Here is a 21584-nt window from a genome sequence, read left to right as displayed (position 1 = left end):
TAGCCAAAGAGTGGAAATAATTCAGATATCCATCAGCTGGTGAATAAATAAATTATAATTGTATTCCATACAATGGAATAATATTCAGTACTAAAAAGGAATGAAGTACTGATTCATACTACGAGATGGATGAACCTAAAAAACACAGTGCTTAATTAAAGAAGCCAGGCACAAAAGGCCACATATTGTATGATTCCATTTATATGAAATATCTGGAAAAGGCCAATCTATGGAAAAAGTAAAGCAATTAATGGCTTCTAAGGGAGTGGGGATTGATTGCAAACACGCATGAGGAAACATATTGGGCTGATGGATATGTTTTAAAACTGGATTATGTTGATGTTTGCACAACTGTAAATTTGCTAAAAGTCACTGGAGTGTATACTTAGAATTGGCAAATTTTATGGTTTGTAAATTATACCTCAGTAAAGCTGTGGGAAATAAGTAAACAACATGGAGAGTAGCTGACAAAACTTTGGCAATATATCAATAATTGTAAGTTGCATGATCAGTTACAAGGGTTCATTATACTGTTTCCTCTATTTTTGTGGATGTTTGAAAGTTTTTATATCTTTTTTTAAATAAAGAAATATGAGAACTAATAGTTTACATGCTAACAACTGGGCAGTAGCATACCCAAGAAGAGCAAATGACTAAAAATATAGAAAAGGGATTATTTGAAGAAATAATTGGGATATATGTCTCAGAAGTAAAGAAAAATCTGTCTCTATCAGAAAGTGCCAAAGATGAGATATAAGTAACAACTTACACCTAGGGACATTATAGTGAAATCTAAGAATATCAGTCATAAGAGAAAATTCTAAAAAAAAAAAAAACCTTCTAGAGAGAAATCCTATTACATACACATGAACAAGGATCAAATTAATATCAAGAGTTTTCAACAACAGTAGGTACAAGATAAAAAGGCTCAAACTGAAATAGTTTTAAATGAAATACTCAGGAGAAAGAAATCCCAGGAACTGTTGCAAGGGATATAAAAAGTAAAGGAGATTATATAGCTAGTAAAGTTGCTGTCTTCATAAATATAAAGCTAAGACCAAAGAAGTGAGAGAGAATGTATACATAACAACTCAGACTTTAAATTCTGTTAAAAATCATACTCAGCATGTTCTCTGACCTTGACACAATTATGATAGGTATTAATAACAAAAACATAAGTTATCCCACAAATCTGCCAAGTAAAAACACACCACTAAGTAATTACTGGGTTAAAGAAGAAGAAATCATAATGAGCATATAAAAACAATCAGAACTATATGAAAATAACAATACTACCAAAAAAAAAGTAAAGAATGCAGCAAAAGTCTCACTTGGGAGAAAATTATATAGCCTTAAATATTTATATGAGAGAGGAAGAAGGGTGAAAATTATTCACTATGAATCTAACTTTTAGTTAGAAGGATTACACACTAAACTCAAAATAAAAATAAACATATAATTAAGAATAGAAATCTAAAAAAATTAACTATAAAAGAAAGATAAAATACAAACCAAATGTCAGTTCTTTGAAAAAAACTAACAAGGTAAATAATCTCTGGAAAGATCATCAAGGAAAAAATACAGAAGGCAAAAACAATACTATGAATGAAAAAGTAAATGTAACTATAGATAAGAGATATAATATCAACAATGATATACCAAGAATTTTGAAAACTTAGATGAAGGGGCGCCTGGGTGGCTCAGTCGGTTAAGCATCTGCCTTTGGCTCAGGTCATGATCCCAGGGTCCTGGGATTGAGCCCCGCATCGGGCTCCCTGCTCAGCGGGGAGTCTGCTTCTCCCTCTCTCTCTGCTGCTCCCCCTGCTTGTGCTCTATCCCTCTCTCTCTCAAATAAATAATAAAATCTTAAAAAAAAAAAAGAAAAAGAAAACGTAGATGAAATGAATAAATTTCTATAAAAATATGATTTCCCCAAACTTGAAATTTCCAGATAGGATAAATAAAACTGAAACAGTTAGAAATCTTCTCATAAAGAAAAAAATCACTACATCAAAAACTAATGATGTACTGTATGGTGACTAACATAACATAATAAAAAAATTTTTTTTAATTAAAAGAAAACAAAATCAGACCTAAATGACTTTATTGATAAGCTCTATGACACTTTCAAGGAAATTATAATTCTAAATATTATACAAACTTTTGTAGTAAAATATATATATAACATAAAATTCACTATTTTGCCTATTTTTAAGTCTACAGTTCTGTGGCATAAAGTACATTCATATTGTACAACCATCTCCAGAAAGTTTTCATCTCTCCCAATTGAAATTCTGTACCTGTTTTTTAAAAGATTTTATTTACTTACTTAGAACATGAGCAGGGGGAGGGGCAGGGGGAGAGGGAGAGAGAATCCCAAGCAGATTCCATGCTGAGCATGGAGCCTGATGCGGGGCTCGATCTTATGACCCTGAGATCCTGACCTGAGTCCAGACCAAGAGTCCACACTTAACCAACTGAGCCACCCAGGCACCCCTGAAATTCTGTACCTGTTATAGTAAATCTCCATTTCCCCATCCATCCAGCCCCTGGCATCCACCATTCTCTCTGCCTCTATGCATTCGATTACTCTAGAAACCTCATATAAGAGCATACAAACTTTTTAAAACAATTGAAAAAGGAGTGTTTCCAACTCTATTATTGAGGCCAGTGCAAACCAGATATCAAAAGCAGACAAAGGCATTTTGAAAAAGGAAATAACAAGCTCATTGTATTCCTGAGTATAGATGGAAACATCCTAACCAAAATTTTAGCAAATTGTAATCAGTCATGTTTAGGAAACATAAAACACCATGACCAAGCTGGATTTATCGCAGGTTTACAATTATTTTTGTGATAAGCTTTTTTTTTTTAGAATGGTTTTAGATTTATAGAAAATTTAATACAAAAAATTCCCATGTACCCCATACCCAATCTGTCTTATTAACATCTTGTATTTATGAGGTACATTTGTGACAATGAACCAATATTGATATATTAAAATTAACTAAAGTCCATACTTTATTCAGTTTTCCTTGTTTCTTACCAAACGTTCCTTTTCTGTTCCAGAATCCCATCCAAAATACTGCATTACATTTCATTGTCATGTCTTCTTAGGCTCCCCATGGCTGTGACAGTTTCTCAGATTTTCCTTGTTTTTGATTAACTGTTGTTTTGAGGTCAGGTATTTTGTAAAATTTTCCCTTAATTTGGGTTTGTCTGATGTTTTTCTCATGATCAGAAAGGGGTCATGTATTTTTGGAAGGAAGACCACAGTGACAAAATGCCATTCTCACCATATTATGCCCAGGGTACTGTTAAAAATCAAAATTCAGCTGAGTAAATTTGAAGATCTAATTGGCTTTATTAAACGATTAGTGAATCAGGCAGCATCCCACCTAGGAAGAAGAGGGGAGCTCTGAGGAGGTGCACAAAATGGAAAGTTTTAATATGAAGGAGGGTAGGGCAAGAAAGTTATTAGCAATAGAAAAGGAGTGTTCTAAACAAGGTAGCTTTTCCTTAGGGGAAAAAGCAAGGGGTCTTATCATGTAGATTACTTCATCTTCCTTTGGGGGATGGAGAGGGCTCAAGTGGTAGACTCATTGTTGCCATCAGAAATTCCTGACTGACAGGTTAAGACTACATTTCTGCAGGAGGTTGAAACTGCAACTGGATGAGGTATTAAGCCCTAGTTTGAGGACTCAGCCTTAAGCAATGCCATTTGGGGCCTGTGGGGATTTTTTGTTTTGGTTTGGTTTTTTGTTTTTCTTTTTGGCTTCTTTTTTAAGATTTATTTATTTATTTATTTGAGAGAGAGAGAGAGAGAGAGGAGGGGCAGAGGGAGAGAGAATCTTAAGCAGACTCCACACTGAGTGCAGAACCCGACGCAGGGCTCGATCTCATGACCCTGAGATCACGACCTGAGGCAAAATCAAGAGTCGGCTGCTTAACTGACTGTACCACCCAGGCGCCCCATTTTGTTTTTACACTACATACTATCAACATGACATTACTGTTGATGCTGACTTTGAACACCTGACTGAGGTACTGTTTGTCAGGTTTCTCCACTATAAAGTTACTCATTTCTAACTTTTCTATCTAGTACTCTTTGGAACAAAGTCACTATGTACAGCCCACACTGACAGAGTTATGTTCCACCTCCTTAAAGATGGAATATCTACATAAATTATCTAGAATATTTTTGCATGGGAAATTTGTCTCATCTCCATCCATTTATTATTCAGTCATTTATTAATATCAGTATACTGATATTTATTTTATACTTTGAGTTATAATCTAATATTACTTTATTTTTTTAAAGACTTTATTTATTTATTTGACAGAGACACAGCAAGAGAGGGAACACAAGCAGGGGGAGTGGGAGAGCGAGAAGCAGGCTTTCTGTTGAGCAGAGAGCCCGACGTGGGGCTCGATCCCAGGACCCTGGGATCACGACCTGAGCCGAAGGCAGATGCTTAACGACTAAGCCACCCAGGCACCCCTACTTTATTTTATTGCTCAAATTTTTCCAGCTTTGGTCATTGGGAGCTGTTTCAGTTGGCTCTTGTGTTCCTTTGACATACTTCTCTCATTGTGGGTTGGTTTTTTTTTTGATGTTGTTGTTTTTGTTTTTGTTAGTTTGTTTTTGTCTTGAGCACATTCTTACTTTCTAGATCTACAAGTTGCTCTAGCTCATCTTGTGAGCTCATCAGTGAAAAAGGCAAATATATCAATATAAAAATTAGCAAGCTTTGAAAAAGTACTTCACAAACCAGGAAATTTAGTTGGCCAATGATCAGAAAAAGGTACTCAATAATAAGTTTTAGTGAGGCTTCCCCTTACTAATTTTCACATAAACATCTACTGGATTAGCAAGAGAGAAAGAAAAAATCTGACAATACCAATTTTTGGGAGACAAGAATATCGAGCAGAGGGCACTCTCATATGTTGCTGGTTGGACTGTAAATTGGTACAATTACTCCCAATTGTTTGACATTATCTTAAACGTAATATCAATAACCATGTGGAGATATGCATGCCTTATGACATGGCAGTTCTTCTCACTGGGGCATACCTAAGGGAAACTTGTGTTTCTATGCATCAAGGTACATATTCAAGAATATTCATAGCAACTGTGTTAATAATGGGAAAAATCTAGAAACAACCCAAATAATAAATAAAAATGAACAAACTACAATAACATGAAACAATTTGGATGACTCTTAAAAGACTATAATGTTGAGACAAAGAGGCAAAACACAAAAGAGTATATAACATTTAATTCCATTTACATTAAATTCAAAAACAGGCAAAACAAAATCATATTGTTTAGGAATGTATGCTTAGGTAGTAGAACTATAAAGAAAAACAAAGATGTGATTACCATAAGAGTTAAGATATTATTTCAAAGATGGGGGAGAAAGGGGTTTATGATATGGACAGAACACAAAGGGGTCTTCTACTTGGGCACCGTATAGTATTATGCTGTACATTTATATTTTATGTACTCTTTTATATGTGTTATATTTTATAATAAAATTCTTTTTTATTCTAAAGCACAGGATTCTTTTTTTTAAAGATTTTATTTATTTATTTGAGAGAGAGAGAACACATGAGAGGGGATAGGGTCAGAGGATGAAGCAGACTCCCTGCCGAGCAGGGAGCCTGATGCGGGACTCGATCCAGGGACTCCAGGATCATGACCTGAGCCGAAGGCAGTCGCTTAACCAACTGAGCCACCCAGGCGCCCTAAAGCACAGGATTCTATATAGAGAACAATCTCAAGTTATGAAACTGGTTAAAAGACATGATGACTGTCCATTAGGTGTGCACAATATTATATGATTTTTCACATAAACAAGGAGAAAGGCATGAAATGTAACATGTAAAATACTGATTTAACCCGGGGTGAGAGGAAACAAAGGGAGGAGAGGAGAAGCAAAAAAGAAAGGTGTTCTTTTAAAAAAAGCATGTATGATATATTCCCTTTATGTGTGGTTGTGAATGTAGGCATGTGTGTATACATATCATAAAACTTGGAAATTTGGTCATTAATATATTAAAGAGAGATCCAAGTTTAATTTATATTTATGTTGCTTGAAATTTTTTACTATAAAAATGTATTGCTTAAATAACTGGGAGCAGGGTTGGGGGAGCCACTCTATCATGAAGGAGAAGAAAAGTAGAATCTGGAATTTTGGACAAGAATCCAGTGTCTAAAATAGTTCACTCTGTCAGAGAGATTTTTAAGATCTATTTCCCCATCTTGACAGTATACACACACACAGACCCCTTTTTTTAATTAAAAAAAAATAATTTGAGTACATTGCCCAAAGCTTAGAGATCAGGGAAGTAAAGTTGAAACCCAGGTCCGTGTGATTCCAAATTTCATGTTCTTTTCGTAAAGCAAGCACCACCAGGCAGGAGACCCCACTCCTCTGATGAAGTAATTCAGGTTGAATGGATAGCAAAAGAGAAACCTCAGAATAGGGTGATTTCTAGATATTTGGTTAGGATTTTTTAGGTATTTAAAAAGAAAGTGATTTTTGAAGTGAAACTTCTTTCTAGGAAAGAAAGAAACCAAACCACTGATTTTCTCCTCCTCCCTTAGGGCTCCTTGGAAGAGACTGAGGAAGGTGTTCATGACTTAACGTCCTCCCGGTTTTCTGCCAACAACCACAGTCTAGCAAGTGGCCTGTCAACCGTAAGCACTTCTCTAGCATGTGACTGGAAGCTTCTTTCCCTCATTGATTTTCTGTACTTTTCCCAAAGGAGAGAGGAATGTTCTTGAGAATATGTGTGACAGTAAGTTAAGAGTCACTATAATCTCCTGCTTGCCCTTTGCACACAGAGTACTTTTTGGTCTAATTTGGCGTGAGCTCTTCCTTCCCTCTCCTTCCACGGTCCTCACCCAGTTTTTAAAACCTCTTCACTCCCTAATTCAGGCTCTCATCAGCTCAAGCCCATAAACTATCACAGTTCTCTGCTGATACCTTTCTTTCCCTGCCGCCATCCTGTCCGTTTCAAACTATCCACCATGCTGTTGCCATTTTCCCAAAATACATAGCTAGTCAGCTTTCTCTCCTACTCAGACACTGTCCATAGCTTCTCACTCACTGCCTATAGAATAATGTCCCTTCTTACTTTCATGTTCATGCCTTTGCTTGAGAGGTTGGCTTTAGGAGCCCCCATGTCCTCATCTACATTTGTGTGTATGTGCCTGTAAATCTTTTTCTTTGCTCCTCTGATTTCTGTCTGTTGCTCTAATACCCTTTTTTCTTTTGACCTTTGGACGACTTTCTTAAAGAATTCTCAAGCAGGCTCTGACAGGAAGTGGACCTACCTAAATGTCCCTGATGCTGACTCAGACACTGTGAGTTTTCAGTCTTTCCTTTTCCTTATTTCCAACCATGCTTTGCAAATTTCATGGTATGGGAAATCTGATTAGGTGGGCAGTTTTTCCAGCACTTATCTTTTTCTGACTTGTGTACAGTTAACTAGAGTTTCTCTTTAAAGGGTAAACAGCATTATCGGAATCCGAGTATCCCAAGGAAAGAAAAATTCATTAAACATTAGAATCCAAGCACCAGTCAAAAGACGTATGGTTCAACATGATTTACCATTAATGAGATACCTTTAGAATAAACATCTCTATTTTAAATCACAACATTGGGTCGGTTAAGAGCATAAAGTTTGGTTAGTAGGAAAATTGCCTTAGCTGCCTTAATTTCTCCCAAGCTTCAGCATTTGTGGGTTTTTAAGTTTTCTTCTATCTTTAGGGGCCCCCTGCTTAGTGAGGACTTCTTTGAAGATGTGGCTACTGAGAGATGTGGTGTAGACAGAACTGAGTGATATTAGGAGGTAGGGAGGCATGCTGGGGAGGTCCTCAGACTAAAAATCTGGAGCTCTTGCTCTGTGTCTTGGCACTGCTAATAATTTCTGTGAGCCAGTGTTTTTTCATATGTAACATGAGGGGGTAGGGGCTTATTCATGAAGCCCTTGGAAGTCAAAGAATAGTCCATGGACCAGCAGCCTTGCCTCACTTGGGGCAGAGACTCTAGCACTTTGTCAGTTCACAGAGCCCCTAGTGATTCTTTCATCCCACTCCTGAGCCAAAATTAACACCTGACTAACCCATTTATTAAGTAGCTAGTGATGTGAAATGTTGGGGTTCAGGAGCGAATTCTTGAGGCATCTTTGGTGCAAAAAGGTGGTTTTATTAAGGCACGGGGACAGGGCCCATGGGGCAGAAGGAGCTGCACTAGGGTTGTGAGGAGTGACTGATTATACACTTTCAAGTTGGGAGGGGGTTGGGGATAGCATAAGTCTCTAAGGAATTTGGAAGCAAGGTTTCCAGGACCTTGAGGGGCTAGCTGTTGTTAGGATAAGGTCATTTACTACTGTCTAGTAAAACCCTAGTCATGAGACCCTTCGGATGTGTATCAGGGAGCCATATGCTTGGTGGATGATTGCTTACCTATATCTTGGGGGCTAGTAGAGCTAAAGGAAGTTTCCAAAGGGATTTTTATCTATTAAAGAAGACTTACGGGATCCTGGAGGTGGGCTCATGTCAAGCTAAGGTTGCCTTTTGCCTCTAGCAAAAGTATTAACATTAAGGCAGTTGAGTTCCTGGAGGAAGGTCACCCTTCCTATCTTAAGTATTTGTCAATGGGCTGCAAGGGAAATTTAATTCCGTTCTATATTTCCTTTGCCTTTGTTCTCCACACCAGTTAGGTCAAAAAAACTTTGTAAGCACTGGTATCCTAACAAGTTAGTAGACATGCAAAACAATAATACACATACACTGAAAGAAAAATAGCTTTATTCCATTCTTAAATAGCCCTTAATCCTTACTAATGGGACATGGGTACCTGTTGGGCACTTCACAACTCGTCACATCTTGGAATCTGATTGGACAGCACCACTTTTATTTCCTGTTCCATGTTGATTTTTATGCAGTACTTGCTTATTTTTCACAACAACTGTCAAAAACTCAGCTTCACACAGATAGGACTTAACTGAAAAAGAATAAATTGTGATTTAATGTTGACACGGTGAACTACTGCTAAGAGTTTGCATGGTGTCTGATCGATGTCACTGTGTTTCCCTTGAAATTTTAAAATACCCCGTGGTCCCCCTGTGAGGTTGCTGTGGGGCTCTGGGATGCCTCAGTACACATTTTGCAAACTGTGGACCTAGGAGTTTGTTAGAAAAGAAGACTCTGAGACTGACTGCATCAGAATCTTCATTTTAACAAGATCTGGTGATTTATGTGCAATTAAAAGTTTGAAAAACACTGCTCAAAGCCACCTGTTATTATGAAAATTCTGTTTTGTTCTAGGAATGGGAAAGACAAATGAGCTCACTCACTGGCTCTCTTGAAATTATAATTCCTAAGTAATTATGGAATTCTTGGTTTACTCTTGACCTTGACTTAAGCTTAGAAGAGATACTGGCCACGTAGCCCGCATCCTGTTCTTTGATTAGGCTCTGAGCAACTAGAGGAATGTCATGACTTGAGTTATGCGTAACAGACACAAGTGGGAAGTCTAGGCTCTCTTTGTACTTACTCTAGTCCTTCCCAGTGGTTCACAGACAGGGCTTTTGAAACTGCTGGGTCACTCATGAAAGCCTTCCAAGTGGTCTCTTGTGAGTCATGTTGCTAAGATACAGTTTTGGCACTAAAGGATAATCTTGTTACATTTAATTTAAAATGTGTCTTTTGTCACTAGTGATTTCAAATAAAATCAGAAATCTTATTCATTCTCGTAGATTTGGACTTTTTTTTTTTTACATTTTATTTGTTTGTTGGTGTGTTGATTATTTAGTGTTCTATTTTTGTGGGTGGCTATTTTACAGAGGTTTACAAAGCCCTGGTCTTACACTACCTATATGACCAAAACAGCTGCCTGGGGAATTCACAGCAGCCAAGGGTAAATGACGTTCTGGCATGCCCTTGTTATAGCTGCAGTTACGGCTTCCCAGAGACTGCTGGGATGCTCTCTGTGGGTATGAGAGAGAGAAATTGTGGCTCCTGCCTGCACGGAATATAGGAGCTTCCCTTTGTCCTGATGGATGCATTCTAGACCTTGGAGTAGGTTGACCTTGAGTCTACCAGCGAGAGAGGCAAAAGCTACAGAGGTGGGGAGAGGACATGGGATTGGAAGTGCTTCAATGACCCTGTATTCATTAGAAGTGAATAAACAAAGGCTATTCACTTGCCCCTCTCAGCAAGTTTCCTGCCTTCCTTTCCAACACTCCTTAAGTCTTCTTGTCCCTTGTCAGGCTTGGGTTTTATACAATACCAGAAAACCAAGCAAAACAAGTGATTTTTGCTTTCTTCACTCACCCTGGACTTTACTGCTCATTATAAAGAATAAGAATTATAATTGAATAAAGAGGGTAGCTTCTTTGTAGAGCTAATTAGAATAACCCTGGACACCTCTTTTCATCTTGTTTATTCCAGACCAGCCTTAACAGCATGATGAGTGTTTACAGTGAAACAGGAGACTATGGCAATGTGAAGGTCAGTGGTGAAATCCTTCTCCACATCAGCTACTGCTACAAAACTGGCGGGCTCTACATTTTTGTCAAGAATTGCAGAAATCTGGCCATAGGAGATGAAAAGAAACAGAGGACAGATGCGTAAGCACTTAGCATATTCCTCGAACTGTTTTCTTTGTCAGTATGTGTGGTTTTGTCTTAGCATTCCTCTTGATTCAGAGCCTTCTCAGAAGGTCGATTGTCATTTTCCTCCCATGCGACCCTTCTAAATATTCTCTAAGTGTATGTATAATGGTTGTGTCCATGATTATCTGATTTTTCCAAAGCCACGTGTTGATATGATTCAGGACTGACATATTTGTAATTTACACAGAGGCAGCTCTGTGATAGAAGCTGGCTGACACATTGGCCTACCCCGGGATCTCTGAGTATCCTGTTCTGGGAGACCCTCCAGAGAAAATCGCCAAGCTGTTAGCCTAATTGAACAACTCAAAAGGACAATTTTGAGGTTCTCAGGATTCCAGATATTAGCTGGGAGGCAGATATGGACCGTTGGTACATTGGAAGGGAGCCAGATGAAAGATGTGTCAGGGGCTCCCAAAGTCATTGCGACTTGATGATTTACTAGGAAGAGTCACAGGACTCCACTTGTCATAAGCAGCAGAGAAAAAAGGCATGTGTGGCGAAGTTCTGAAGAATCCGGCTTCAACTTCCAAGCATCCTCCCCCACTGGAGTCGCACGTGATGTGCTTAATTCCTCCAGCAACAAGTCGTGGCAGCACCAACTGTCACATACCAAAATTCCAGTCTCCGTGAAGGAAAGCAGGTGTTCTGCCTAAGCCATATTGTTTTTACAAATAGTTTAGTCACAGTGAGCCACTTACATCTGTTCTGGGAGTGATGAGAATCCTCCTCAAATCCAAGTTTCCAGATGCCGGCCAATGGCAAATGTTGTAAGCAGGCATTTCCAAGGACAGCCATCTGAGGCCAGCTGTGTTACCCCTTTCCTCCATAATAGGTGACCCAGGTCCAATAAACAACTCAGAGAAGCTGTTTCCAAGTGTCTAAAGATAGACAAATGGGAGTGGGGCACCTGACAGGCTCAGTTGGTGGAGTGTGCAGCTCTTGATCTCAAGGTTGTGAGTTCGAGCCCCCATTTTGGGTGTAGAGATTACTTAATTAAAAAAAAAAAAAAAGACAAATGAGGGGCACCTGGGTGGCTCAGTCGTTAAGCATCTGCCTTCGGCTCAGGTCATGATCCCAGGGTCCTGGGATCGAGCCCCGCATCAGGCTCCCTGCTCCGCGGGGAGCCTGCTTCTCCCTCTCCCGCTCCCCCTGCTTGTGTTCCTGCTCTCGCTCTCTCTCTCTCTCTGTCAAATAAATAAATAAAATCTTAAAAATAAAAAAAGACAAATGAGTGGATTCTGAGTATAGATGGGTCCACCTACTTCCTCAGCTGAATATTCAAGGGCTTCAGGACCAATATAATCATTTAGAGTAGCATGGAAAGAGGTCACCTAAAGCCCTGGTAGATGTGCTTCACAGCTCTGGTAGCATCTTGTACATTGCAGTCTTGTACATCTTGTGCATTTCTAAGTTTGCCTTGATACCCCTGCTCCAGGAGGCTCCTGGGATATCCCAGCACAAGGTGTCAGGTAGAATTGCTTTTGTGACATCAGGTTGTTATTTACTATTTGTTCTTTTTCACCATTTTCCTTCATTCATCCGTGACCACTGATTCCACTCATCAGAAGTTCTGACATCGGAATAGAGAGGAATATAACCCTACAGTATTTTGTGAGACCATTGATCCTATGAATAGATGACATCTATTGAGGAGTACAACATGTCAGCTCCCTGTATGTATCAACCAATTTAATCCTTGCAATGCCATAAGTTGGATACTGTTATTATCCCAGTTTTACAGATGAGGAAACTGAGGACAGAGAAGTTAAGTAAGTTCGTGAGTTTACCAAAACCAGTGAGGCATGGAGTGATTCAAGCCTAGTTGGCTTGACTTCAGAGCCCACACTCTTCATCACTATACTTTACCGCTTCTCTCTTATTGGAAGCCCAGAGTTATATTTTAAGGTATCCTGCCATGTAGACTACATTCTCTCTGGTTCTCTCATGTTTGCTGGCCTATTCCCTTCACCTCTTTTATTCACTGAAATCCCTGACTATTCCTTGCAAAGTAGATGTCTTCCAATAATTACTTTCATGTTTTCTTATGTACAGTTATGTCAAGTCATACCTTCTTCCTGACAAGTCCAGAAACAATAAGCGCAAGACCAAGGTCAGAACAGGCACCGATCCAGAATTCAATGAGACGCTAAAGGTGAGTACATGCTCTTTCATATTCACGCAAGTGATACCGTTCATATCCTCATTGGTTTAAAATTGACTACGGAGGATTTGCATGTCCAGACTTAAATATCTTTTAGAAAAGTAGAATTTGAATACATTCGTGTCACGCCCTTGGCTTTCCTAACAGTTTTTGGAAAAACTGTAAACCACCCTTACTCGGCTTATTTCTCGCTGCTGCTAAAGTGACGCCTGAAGTAAAGATGATCCAGTGAAATTCCATCTGAGCCGGGGCATCTTGTCAAAAAATATGGTTCACCCTTGGGAAAACTGTTTTTTCTAGTTCCCCTTAAAAGGAGTTTGTCACAGTTTTGACACTAACTTAGCAAGTCACTTTGTGCCCACTCCTCATTCTGCTCACACAGCATGAGTGTGTGCTATTTCTTGTCAGGTTTCAGAGTTGGGCTAAATTTAGGCCTGTGGTTAATGAACAGTGGAGATGCACAGCTGGATTTGAGGAACCTCAGGGAGAGTGGCCCCGATAAGACATGACCCAGGCCCCAATCCTGGAGACATTCTTTCCCCCATGGGCTTCTATGTAACAACCCCTTCTCCCACCCTGGACCAATCTAGCCTGGTAAGAAAGATCCAGGGAGGCTGGAATGTAGAAGTTATTGCCAGTCGCAGGGAAATGTATGGACCTTGTACCTGGAGTGAGGGAGTCAGAATCCACCATAGCAGGAAGTTGGTGAGTGGGGACATCCATCAGTGGGGTTGTGTTTGGAAGCAGGAGCCAATATGAAGACAGATCAAAGTGAGGATGAATGAATATAGGCAGGGTGGGAATCTGGTGGCTCTAACAAGGTAGCAAAGATGAGCCCAAGCAGAATAGATAGGGTGACGTGGCAAATTCAGGAAGCACGGAGCCAAGGTCAATCACGCCAGGACCAGCAAAGATGGGTATAGAAGCAAATCCAAGTTCAAGAAACAGTCTGCAGTGTGTCTCAGGTGGGAGTTGCATAGAACTAGCAGGAGGTTCGAGGGTGTATAGGCATGTGGCTGTGGATCATGTTCTGCTGAAAAGGAAAAGCTACCCCAGCAGTATTTTCTTTCCGCTCAGTCTCTGTATTGGTCTCTTCACTCCTGCGCTTATGCGAGACTTGATGAAGTTTGGTGTTTGCAAGTTTCTCACTGAGGGTACTTTCCCGGATTTGGGGGTTCTTGTCATGACTAAAATAAGACAGAGAAGTTGGAGAGTTGATATAGCAAACATTAAGCTTACGAAGGAGAGGTTGAAAAACGATTCACAGATGAAAACGGGGTAAAACTGGAAAGGGGACAGTCTTCATTACCTAATACTTTTAATATACTATTTGAAGTTTATTGACTTCTTCCTAAATAATTGGCTGATACATCTTTCAGTGTGAGGTCTAACACAAAATGAGTTCATGGCATAGAACCCCCGTTGTAGCATAAACAAGGGAAAATACAGTGGGCTTTTGTGTGTGTGTGTGTGTGTGTGTGTGTGTGTGTTTCATTCATGTTACTAGTGTGTATGATCTGAAAGATGGCGAAAGTAAATTTCAGCCTGTGGTAGAATTGGGCAGAGCCCTCCACATGGAGTGTGATGTTGTGACTCTCGTCTGCAGTACACCATCAGCCACGCCCAGCTGGAAACAAGAACTCTGCAGCTCTCAGTCTGGCATCATGATCGATTTGGACGTAACAGCTTCCTTGGGGAGGTGGAGATTCCTTTTGATTCATGGAACTTTGAAAATCCAAATGATGAGTGGTTTGTGCTTCAGCCCAAGGTAGGAAATGCCTCCAGATTAATCGAACAGTTATGCAACGAGACAGGTTAGGAACAAAATTGATGTCATAGGCCTAGAGAATCTGAAGACTTCTCTCATTTTCAAGTGGTAATCTGAACAGATGAGTGCAGCTAATTTTGGAATAATACAATACATGTAAATCCTTTCCTTGGAACTCCTTCTTTAATACAGACCGTCTGTACAATGCAAGTCACATAGTCATATGTATTATTAATTTGACTTACTAAAAATGTATTCATCATTTGAACGTCTCCATGGATTAAAAAAGGGGAGTACATTGTATGATCCTATCAGAAAGAGAAAGCATTCAATTTCCCATAGGCAAAAACAAATCCATAGAGCCAGTCAGTCTTAAAACATTCTCTCAGGGCACCTGGGTGGCTCAGTCATTAAGCGTCTGCCTTCGGCTCAGGTCATGATCCCAGGGTCCTGGGATCGAGGCCCGCATTGGGCTCCCTGCTCTGCGGGAAGCCTGCTTCTCCCTCTCCCGCTCCCCCTGCTTGTGTTCCTGCTCTCGCTGTGTCTCTCTATCAAATAAATAAGTAAAATCTTAAAACAACAAAAAAAAACATTCTCTCTATTCCCCATTCTCCACAATTCATACATAAGCAGGAGTGGCCTTGCCTTGGCTCACATGAGGAAGTAAGGAGTAGCTAAAGTATCTGGTTTCCTATATTCCTACTTTTGAGATTCTTAACCCAGGTTTTAAGTTATAGTCAGAAAAACAATCTTAAAGCTGGTTCTAGAAATTAAATGCAATACAGCATGTTCTAGACCAACAGTACCTTGGATTCACTCTATGCAACCGGAGTCTCTCTACATTTATAGTAATTTTTAAGTCAAAAGTGAGATGAAAAAAGGTCACATTTATGTAACCGAAGATTGTTCTTTATATACAGAGAGGCAAAAAGAACATGATGGTAAAGATAGTAGACTCAATTCAGACTTCCTGGCTTCCGTCCTGGCTTCAGTCCTGGCTTCATGACTATCTGTGTGACATTGGGCAAATTAACTTCCCAGACTTTGGTGTTCTCATTTGTGATATAATAATTGGACATATCTTACTGGGATGTTGTGAAGCTTGGAGAAGCACTCTGCAATGCTCGCAGAATTGTGTCGGGCACATTTTAAGCTCTCAGTAAATGCTAGGTAGTGTTTATGTTACATGAGAGTCCTTGTATTGCAATTGACAGAAACCCCAGCTCATACCACTCAAAAAAGGAAATTATTGACCAGTGATTATCAAGCATGGCTTTACCCAGATAACTCACATCGTATCAAGGCCCTGGACTCTCTTGGTCTCTCTTCTCTGTGTTGGCTTCATTTTGAGACTCTGTGCAGTTGGCTTCCATCACTAGCTCTACTATGCTTCTCTTGGACATTACAATACGTGTAAGCCCCTCCTCCTTGCATCACACGGCCCGGGAGAGGACAAATGTCCTCCTCTTCCAGCAGTCCACCCAGCACCCTGGGCCTGGTTCTCCTCATTCTGATGACATCATTTGCCTGTCCTGAGCTAATTGCCGCGGCCGGCCAGGGAGGTGAGATACGTTGGCTGACTTAAGACAATCAGAATATACCCTGGTCCTGAAGGTAGTATTGCCCCAAAGGAAATCCAGGTATAGTAGTTCTAAAGGAATGGTGAGTGGAAGCTGAACAACAACACATGCGTGGATCAGCAGCAGCAACAGCATTGTTCACTACAAACATCATAAGGTAAGTATCATCATTTCCATTGTATCTGAGGAGATCGAGACTCAGAAGTTAAATACAACTTTCTGGTAAGAGTTTTAGAAGTACTGACCTCAAGCTTGGTGTAAATCACTCATGGAAAATCTTTGGGAAGTGTAATTGGGCTGTGGGTAAAATTAATAATAAAATATAATAAAAGTCCTTAAACATAAAATAACTGCAAGCCCCTGACTAATATAAATGTGATAGGAAATACAAGAGTCACAAGAAATACGTCTGCAGGAGTGTAACATTCCCTTGACATTAAGCATGGGAAATAATTGGTCATTAAACACTGAATCTCTTGGAGTTGAGTGAAAAGCCTCACCCTGAAGGATAGCACTTAATCTGACTCAACAGTCTCCTGTCACTCGCTTCCTTTTGTGTATGATGGGTGAGCACCACAGAATCATAGTTAGAAAATATCCAAGACATTATATGAAGCATGATGCAGATGTAGGACAAGTAACATTCATTTTAGTACATGAAATTAACTTGTCATAAATTTAACATTAAAGCACATAGGGGCTCTTTGGAAAACAGCTTGGAACATTCCAGTCAGTTTCCTGGAAATGGTTGAAGGACTTGCACTGGGATGATATCTAAGCTCTCCCAGGCATATCCTCTGTGCTTAGGGACCAGCCACTTTCCGTGGTAATCACCTTCACATTGCCACTGAGTGATTTCACTTTCTTTTTTTTTTTTAAGATTTTATTTATTTATTTGACAGAGAGAGACACAGCGAGAGAGGAAACACAAGCAGGGGGAATGGGAGAGGGAGAAGCAGGCTTCCCGCGGAACAGGGAGCCGGATGCGGGACTCAATCCCAGGACCCTAGGATCATGACCTGAGCCGAAGGCAGACGCTTAATGACTGAGCCACCAAGGTGCCCCTTCACTTTCTATCATAAGGGAGAAGCAGCTCTCAGGCTGCTCAAGGTAGAAAAGTTCTGATTGAGTGTAACGTCTGGAACTCCTTGGTCCTCTGCCAGATCCCCTTGGATTCCTTTAACCATGACTGTTAGGAATTTTGCCTCCAACAGCCTTCACCTGAGACTCTGTTTAGAAGACTGTTCCCAGGCTACTGTAGCTTTTCCAATGAGCGGAGAGAGTCAGAAGCTCCTAGGAGCTTATGTACCACCTACCATGAGGCAACTCTTTGCCAATAACTCATAGATGGGGGAGTCTGAAAGCCCAGTTCCCTTACTGAGAGTGGCGGGGGCAAGGAGGGTGGTGCTCCAAGGCATTACTTACACTCTACAGCTTCCCTGCCAGATCAGGCTATCCCCTTGCCTGGCTTCCTCCTGACCTTTTTCCTGGTCACCCCTTCCCTGGTCTATTCTGGGAGCAATTCTTAAGTCATGTGCGTTAAGAATCCTCATTTCAGAGTGAGCCTCTGGGGAACCCCACAGAGCTTCGTGTCTTTAATCCATGTCATCTTTCTCTGCCAAGAAAAAGATGACACACAGACACATATATGTGTCTCTGACACATATAGACGCATAGACGTGTCTCTGATACGTGTAGAGGAAAGCCCGCAGTTTCAGCCTTGTTTGGACGCCATGCCTTCCAGAAATGGGGAGGACAGGTGCTACGTACTCTGTAGGCTGCCTCCTATTCATTGGTGGCTCATCCTCAGACTGAGCTGGGCTCCGGGTGGTGGATTATCAGCTGACTTCGAGAAGCGTTGCTTCGTTTTCAGTCTCCTATCTCAGTCACTTCATCAGCTGCAGCTAGAGTACGAGCAGCCCTGGAGACTTGATGTTTCCTTGTAGATTATCCAGCTAAGGAGGTGAAGTGTAAGCCACAGGGGCCAATTTCCTTAGTGATAGAGGATCAGAATGAATAGTCCTTCGGCATTCGGAAATACTGACATCCCTTTGCAGTGGGAATATGGGAAAGACACAGTGCCTTATTTCTTATTGACTCTGTGTTAGTGAACGTCCCTCGGCACCTGCCTTTGTTTTTGCTAAGACTTATGGCACTAAGCCAGTGAGGAGGCTGGTGCAGACAGAGGAAGAACTCAAGTTGTCAAGTGGGCTGTAAAGTAGTTTCACAGTACGACTTCCATTTTACTGCACGACAGGAGATTGTTTATTAGCTGTAACTCATTATCTTTCTGAAAGGCATATTAGGTAGGTAGACCAGAAGGGTTTGTCAGTATGAATTGCCTTTCATGTCTTCCCAGAAGGTGCTATTATAAAAACAAGGAGCTTTGAAAATCAACAGTGAGCTCAAGTGTTTTCCAAGGAAATCTTCTCTGTTCTGCCTTCAGGTGGAGAGTAAATGCAAGTTCCTGTGAAATTATTACTGAGCTAAAAGGCTCTCTCTCTATTTGGAGGTTGGGGCAGACTTTTGTCCATAATCTGTGACCCCCACCTTAGACCTGAAAATGTCCTGGGAACTCTGTTTCCAACTCCGATGTAATGTGGATCTCTTCAAAAAGCAGAAGATGATGGGGCTTGCCTGATGATGCAGGTGTCACATACTAATCTATATTAGTAGAGGTTAGAACCTGCAATACTGGGATTTATTGATGTTATTAATGTTAGTGTTCCACTGGTATTTAGCTTAATTAAAAATATACTGGTGACTTTCTATAAATACAGTCTTGAAATCTTGTAAGAGTAGAAAAGAGTAAAGATGAAGCCTTGTAGCATTATAATCACATACAGAAGAAATTCAAGGGAGGGAGTCATCTTGCAGCCTGTACATGGCTAATAAATGTCTTGGGATAGTTTGGGTATTCTTGCAAGGAAATTCCAAGGCAATGTCATCTCCTGACATACCATCATTTCACGTCATTCAACCACCTTTTGCTCCGAGAAAGGTAGAATTTTCTGGGGGTGAAGGGCGGAGCCCTTGACCAGTAACTGATGGGTGAAGGAGCATCATCAACACTCTCATTCTTTTGTCTCCTGGTTGGGACAGCTCTTGGAGATGTGATCTGTCTTGTCTGCAAAGCTCCCCTGTGGAACTGAGAGAAAGTTACTCACCATAAAACTTTGCCCAATATCACAACCTTGTTAAGCCTTCTTCAGTTTGTGGTCCCACTTCCTCACTCCCCTTCCTAATAAAACACACTAAGATAAATTTGTGTCTTAGGGTCTTCCGGGCAACCCAGAGTAGAAACCTCGTTTTCATCTTCCTTGCTACTACCTCCCTTCACACACACCTCTAATCACACATGACTTCCTGCCAGCTTTTAAACACATTTTACACAGTCCCCACTGAATCTTGCTCATACTATACTGTTTTCTTATCCCAGACTGACCTTCTTCCCATCCCCTCTTTATCAGTCATCATATCTCCCATCCTTTAAGCACCAGGCAAAGGCCACCTCTTTATCCCAATCTAGATGATTCTCTCTCTTCCCACAGTAGTTTCTTTGTACCTGTATTGAAGCAACTGTCATCCTTTGTCTGAGCTGAGCTTACAATAGTAGGTCAGTTCATAAAGCCACAGAAATCACACACATAACAAACATACACCCCCAGTGCATTTCTTAATCATTTATTTTAACTTAAAACAAGTGTGCATTGATTTTCAAGTCTTTTAATATAGGGATAATTCATTTTGTTTGAGTATAGTTTCGGTGATTAGAATTCTGTTCTATCTTCCTGGCATAAATTCTGACCCTAGTGCATTCTAATCAGTGGTTTCTAGTTTGAGCTTTTCTAAAATGCAGCAAGAACTTGAGAATGCTTTCAAAGTAAACCAAATATAAAAGCTTTCTAAATATTCATGATTGTTTTCTAATCTTTTATAGCTTCGAGCCCAAATGTAATCCAATAGCAAATTTATTTTCAAATACTTAGTTCTTTGAAAGTATTCATATTAATTTTTATAGTAGTAACTGTCTTTTTGCACTCGTCAGTTTATTGATATGAAATTATATAATTAGAACCACAGACGTGCCTGGCATAAAGAACCTGGGAGACGAATGTAGCTGGTTTTTGATAAGCATACAGTTCAACTGATAGGAGTAGGCATGCATGGTCTTTGTATAGAGGATCCTGCTCTTCACTGGGAATGGAGAACATTAATCTGATGAGTCAGTTAAATAAGGGCAGATTTATAGAGCTTCTATTGAATATATGTCTCCTGGATAGACTGAAACCTCAGTAGGGTCTGTCTCATGTGTCTCTGCAGCACTTAGCAAAATGCCTTCAAAGCATTACTACAAGAAGGCATCCCATATGTGTTGGTAGGATTGAATGAGTTGAATTGAATTGAATTCTACCTTTCTCGGAGCAAAAGGTGGTTGAATGACGTAAAATGATGGTATGTCAGGAGATGACGTTGCCTTGGAATTTCCTTGCAAGAATACCCAAACTATCCCAAGACATTTATTAGCCATGTACAGGCTGCAAGATGACTCCCTCCCTTGAATTTCTTCTGTATGTGATTATAATGCTACAAGGCTTCATCTTTACTCTTTTCTACTCTTACAAGATTTCAAGACTGTATTTATAGAAAGTCACCAGTATATTTTTAATTAAGCTAAATACCAGTGGAACATTAATAACATCAATAAATCCCAGTATTGCATGTTCTAACCTCTAGTAATATATATTAGTATGTGACACCTACACACATCACTTTTTCCTACCAACATATTTTCCCATCCAAAGCTCTCAGCTAAAAGCAAATAGAGCCTGCATTGGTTAGCTATTATATAGAAAACTATTCTAAACCTTAGTGGCTTAAAACAATTTATTATTGCTCATCATTCTGTGGGGTGACTAGGCTCAGGTAGGTGGTTCTCAGTGAAGGTCTCTCATGTGGATGCAGCTAGATGGTAGACTGAGGCTGAAGTCGTATGAAGGATTGACTGGGCTGGTTGTTCAAGTTGGCTGTCTCACACTTACTGTTAGCTGCCAACCAGAGTACCTCCATGTGGCCTCTTTCTGTGGCTTGGGCCTCAACACCATGGGTCCTCGGAGGGAGCATCCCAAGGATAATCATTCTAAGAGAGGAAGTAGAAGCTGTTGATCTTGGGCTTGGGGCCCAGAAACTGGCACATTGTCACTGGTGCCATGGTCTACTGGTCAAACCAATCACAAGGTCCACTCAGATCCAAAGAGAAAGGATAAATACCCCACCGCTCATTGGCTATAGCATCAAAAAAGTAATGACCTCTTTAATTTGCTATAATGCCCATTACAACTTTCCATTTGTGACATTCATATAAAGTAAAATTTACTGAAACTGT

At 40.2% G+C, this 21584-nt stretch overlaps 1 protein-coding gene across 1 annotated transcript in view; it reads left to right on the top strand.

Moving 5' to 3' along the window:
• SYTL5 (synaptotagmin like 5) overlaps positions 1-21584 on the top strand; it is a 142888-nt gene that overhangs the window by 105308 nt on the left and 15996 nt on the right. Inside the window, exons 10-14 of the mRNA XM_081809002.1 lie at positions 6611-6703; positions 7307-7372; positions 10466-10644; positions 12742-12841; positions 14457-14618. Coding sequence (XP_081665128.1) covers positions 6611-6703; positions 7307-7372; positions 10466-10644; positions 12742-12841; positions 14457-14618 — 600 coding nt within the window. The remainder of the gene's footprint in view (positions 1-6610; positions 6704-7306; positions 7373-10465; positions 10645-12741; positions 12842-14456; positions 14619-21584) is intronic.

The sequence above is a fragment of the Leptonychotes weddellii genome, chromosome X, assembly GCF_054177405.1.
Source record: "Leptonychotes weddellii isolate Sample4059 chromosome X, ASM5417740v2, whole genome shotgun sequence".
Classification (NCBI taxonomy): Eukaryota; Metazoa; Chordata; class Mammalia; order Carnivora; family Phocidae; genus Leptonychotes; species Leptonychotes weddellii.
Note: the sequence above shows the minus strand (reverse complement) of the source record. Positions and strands in the feature narration are given on the sequence as shown.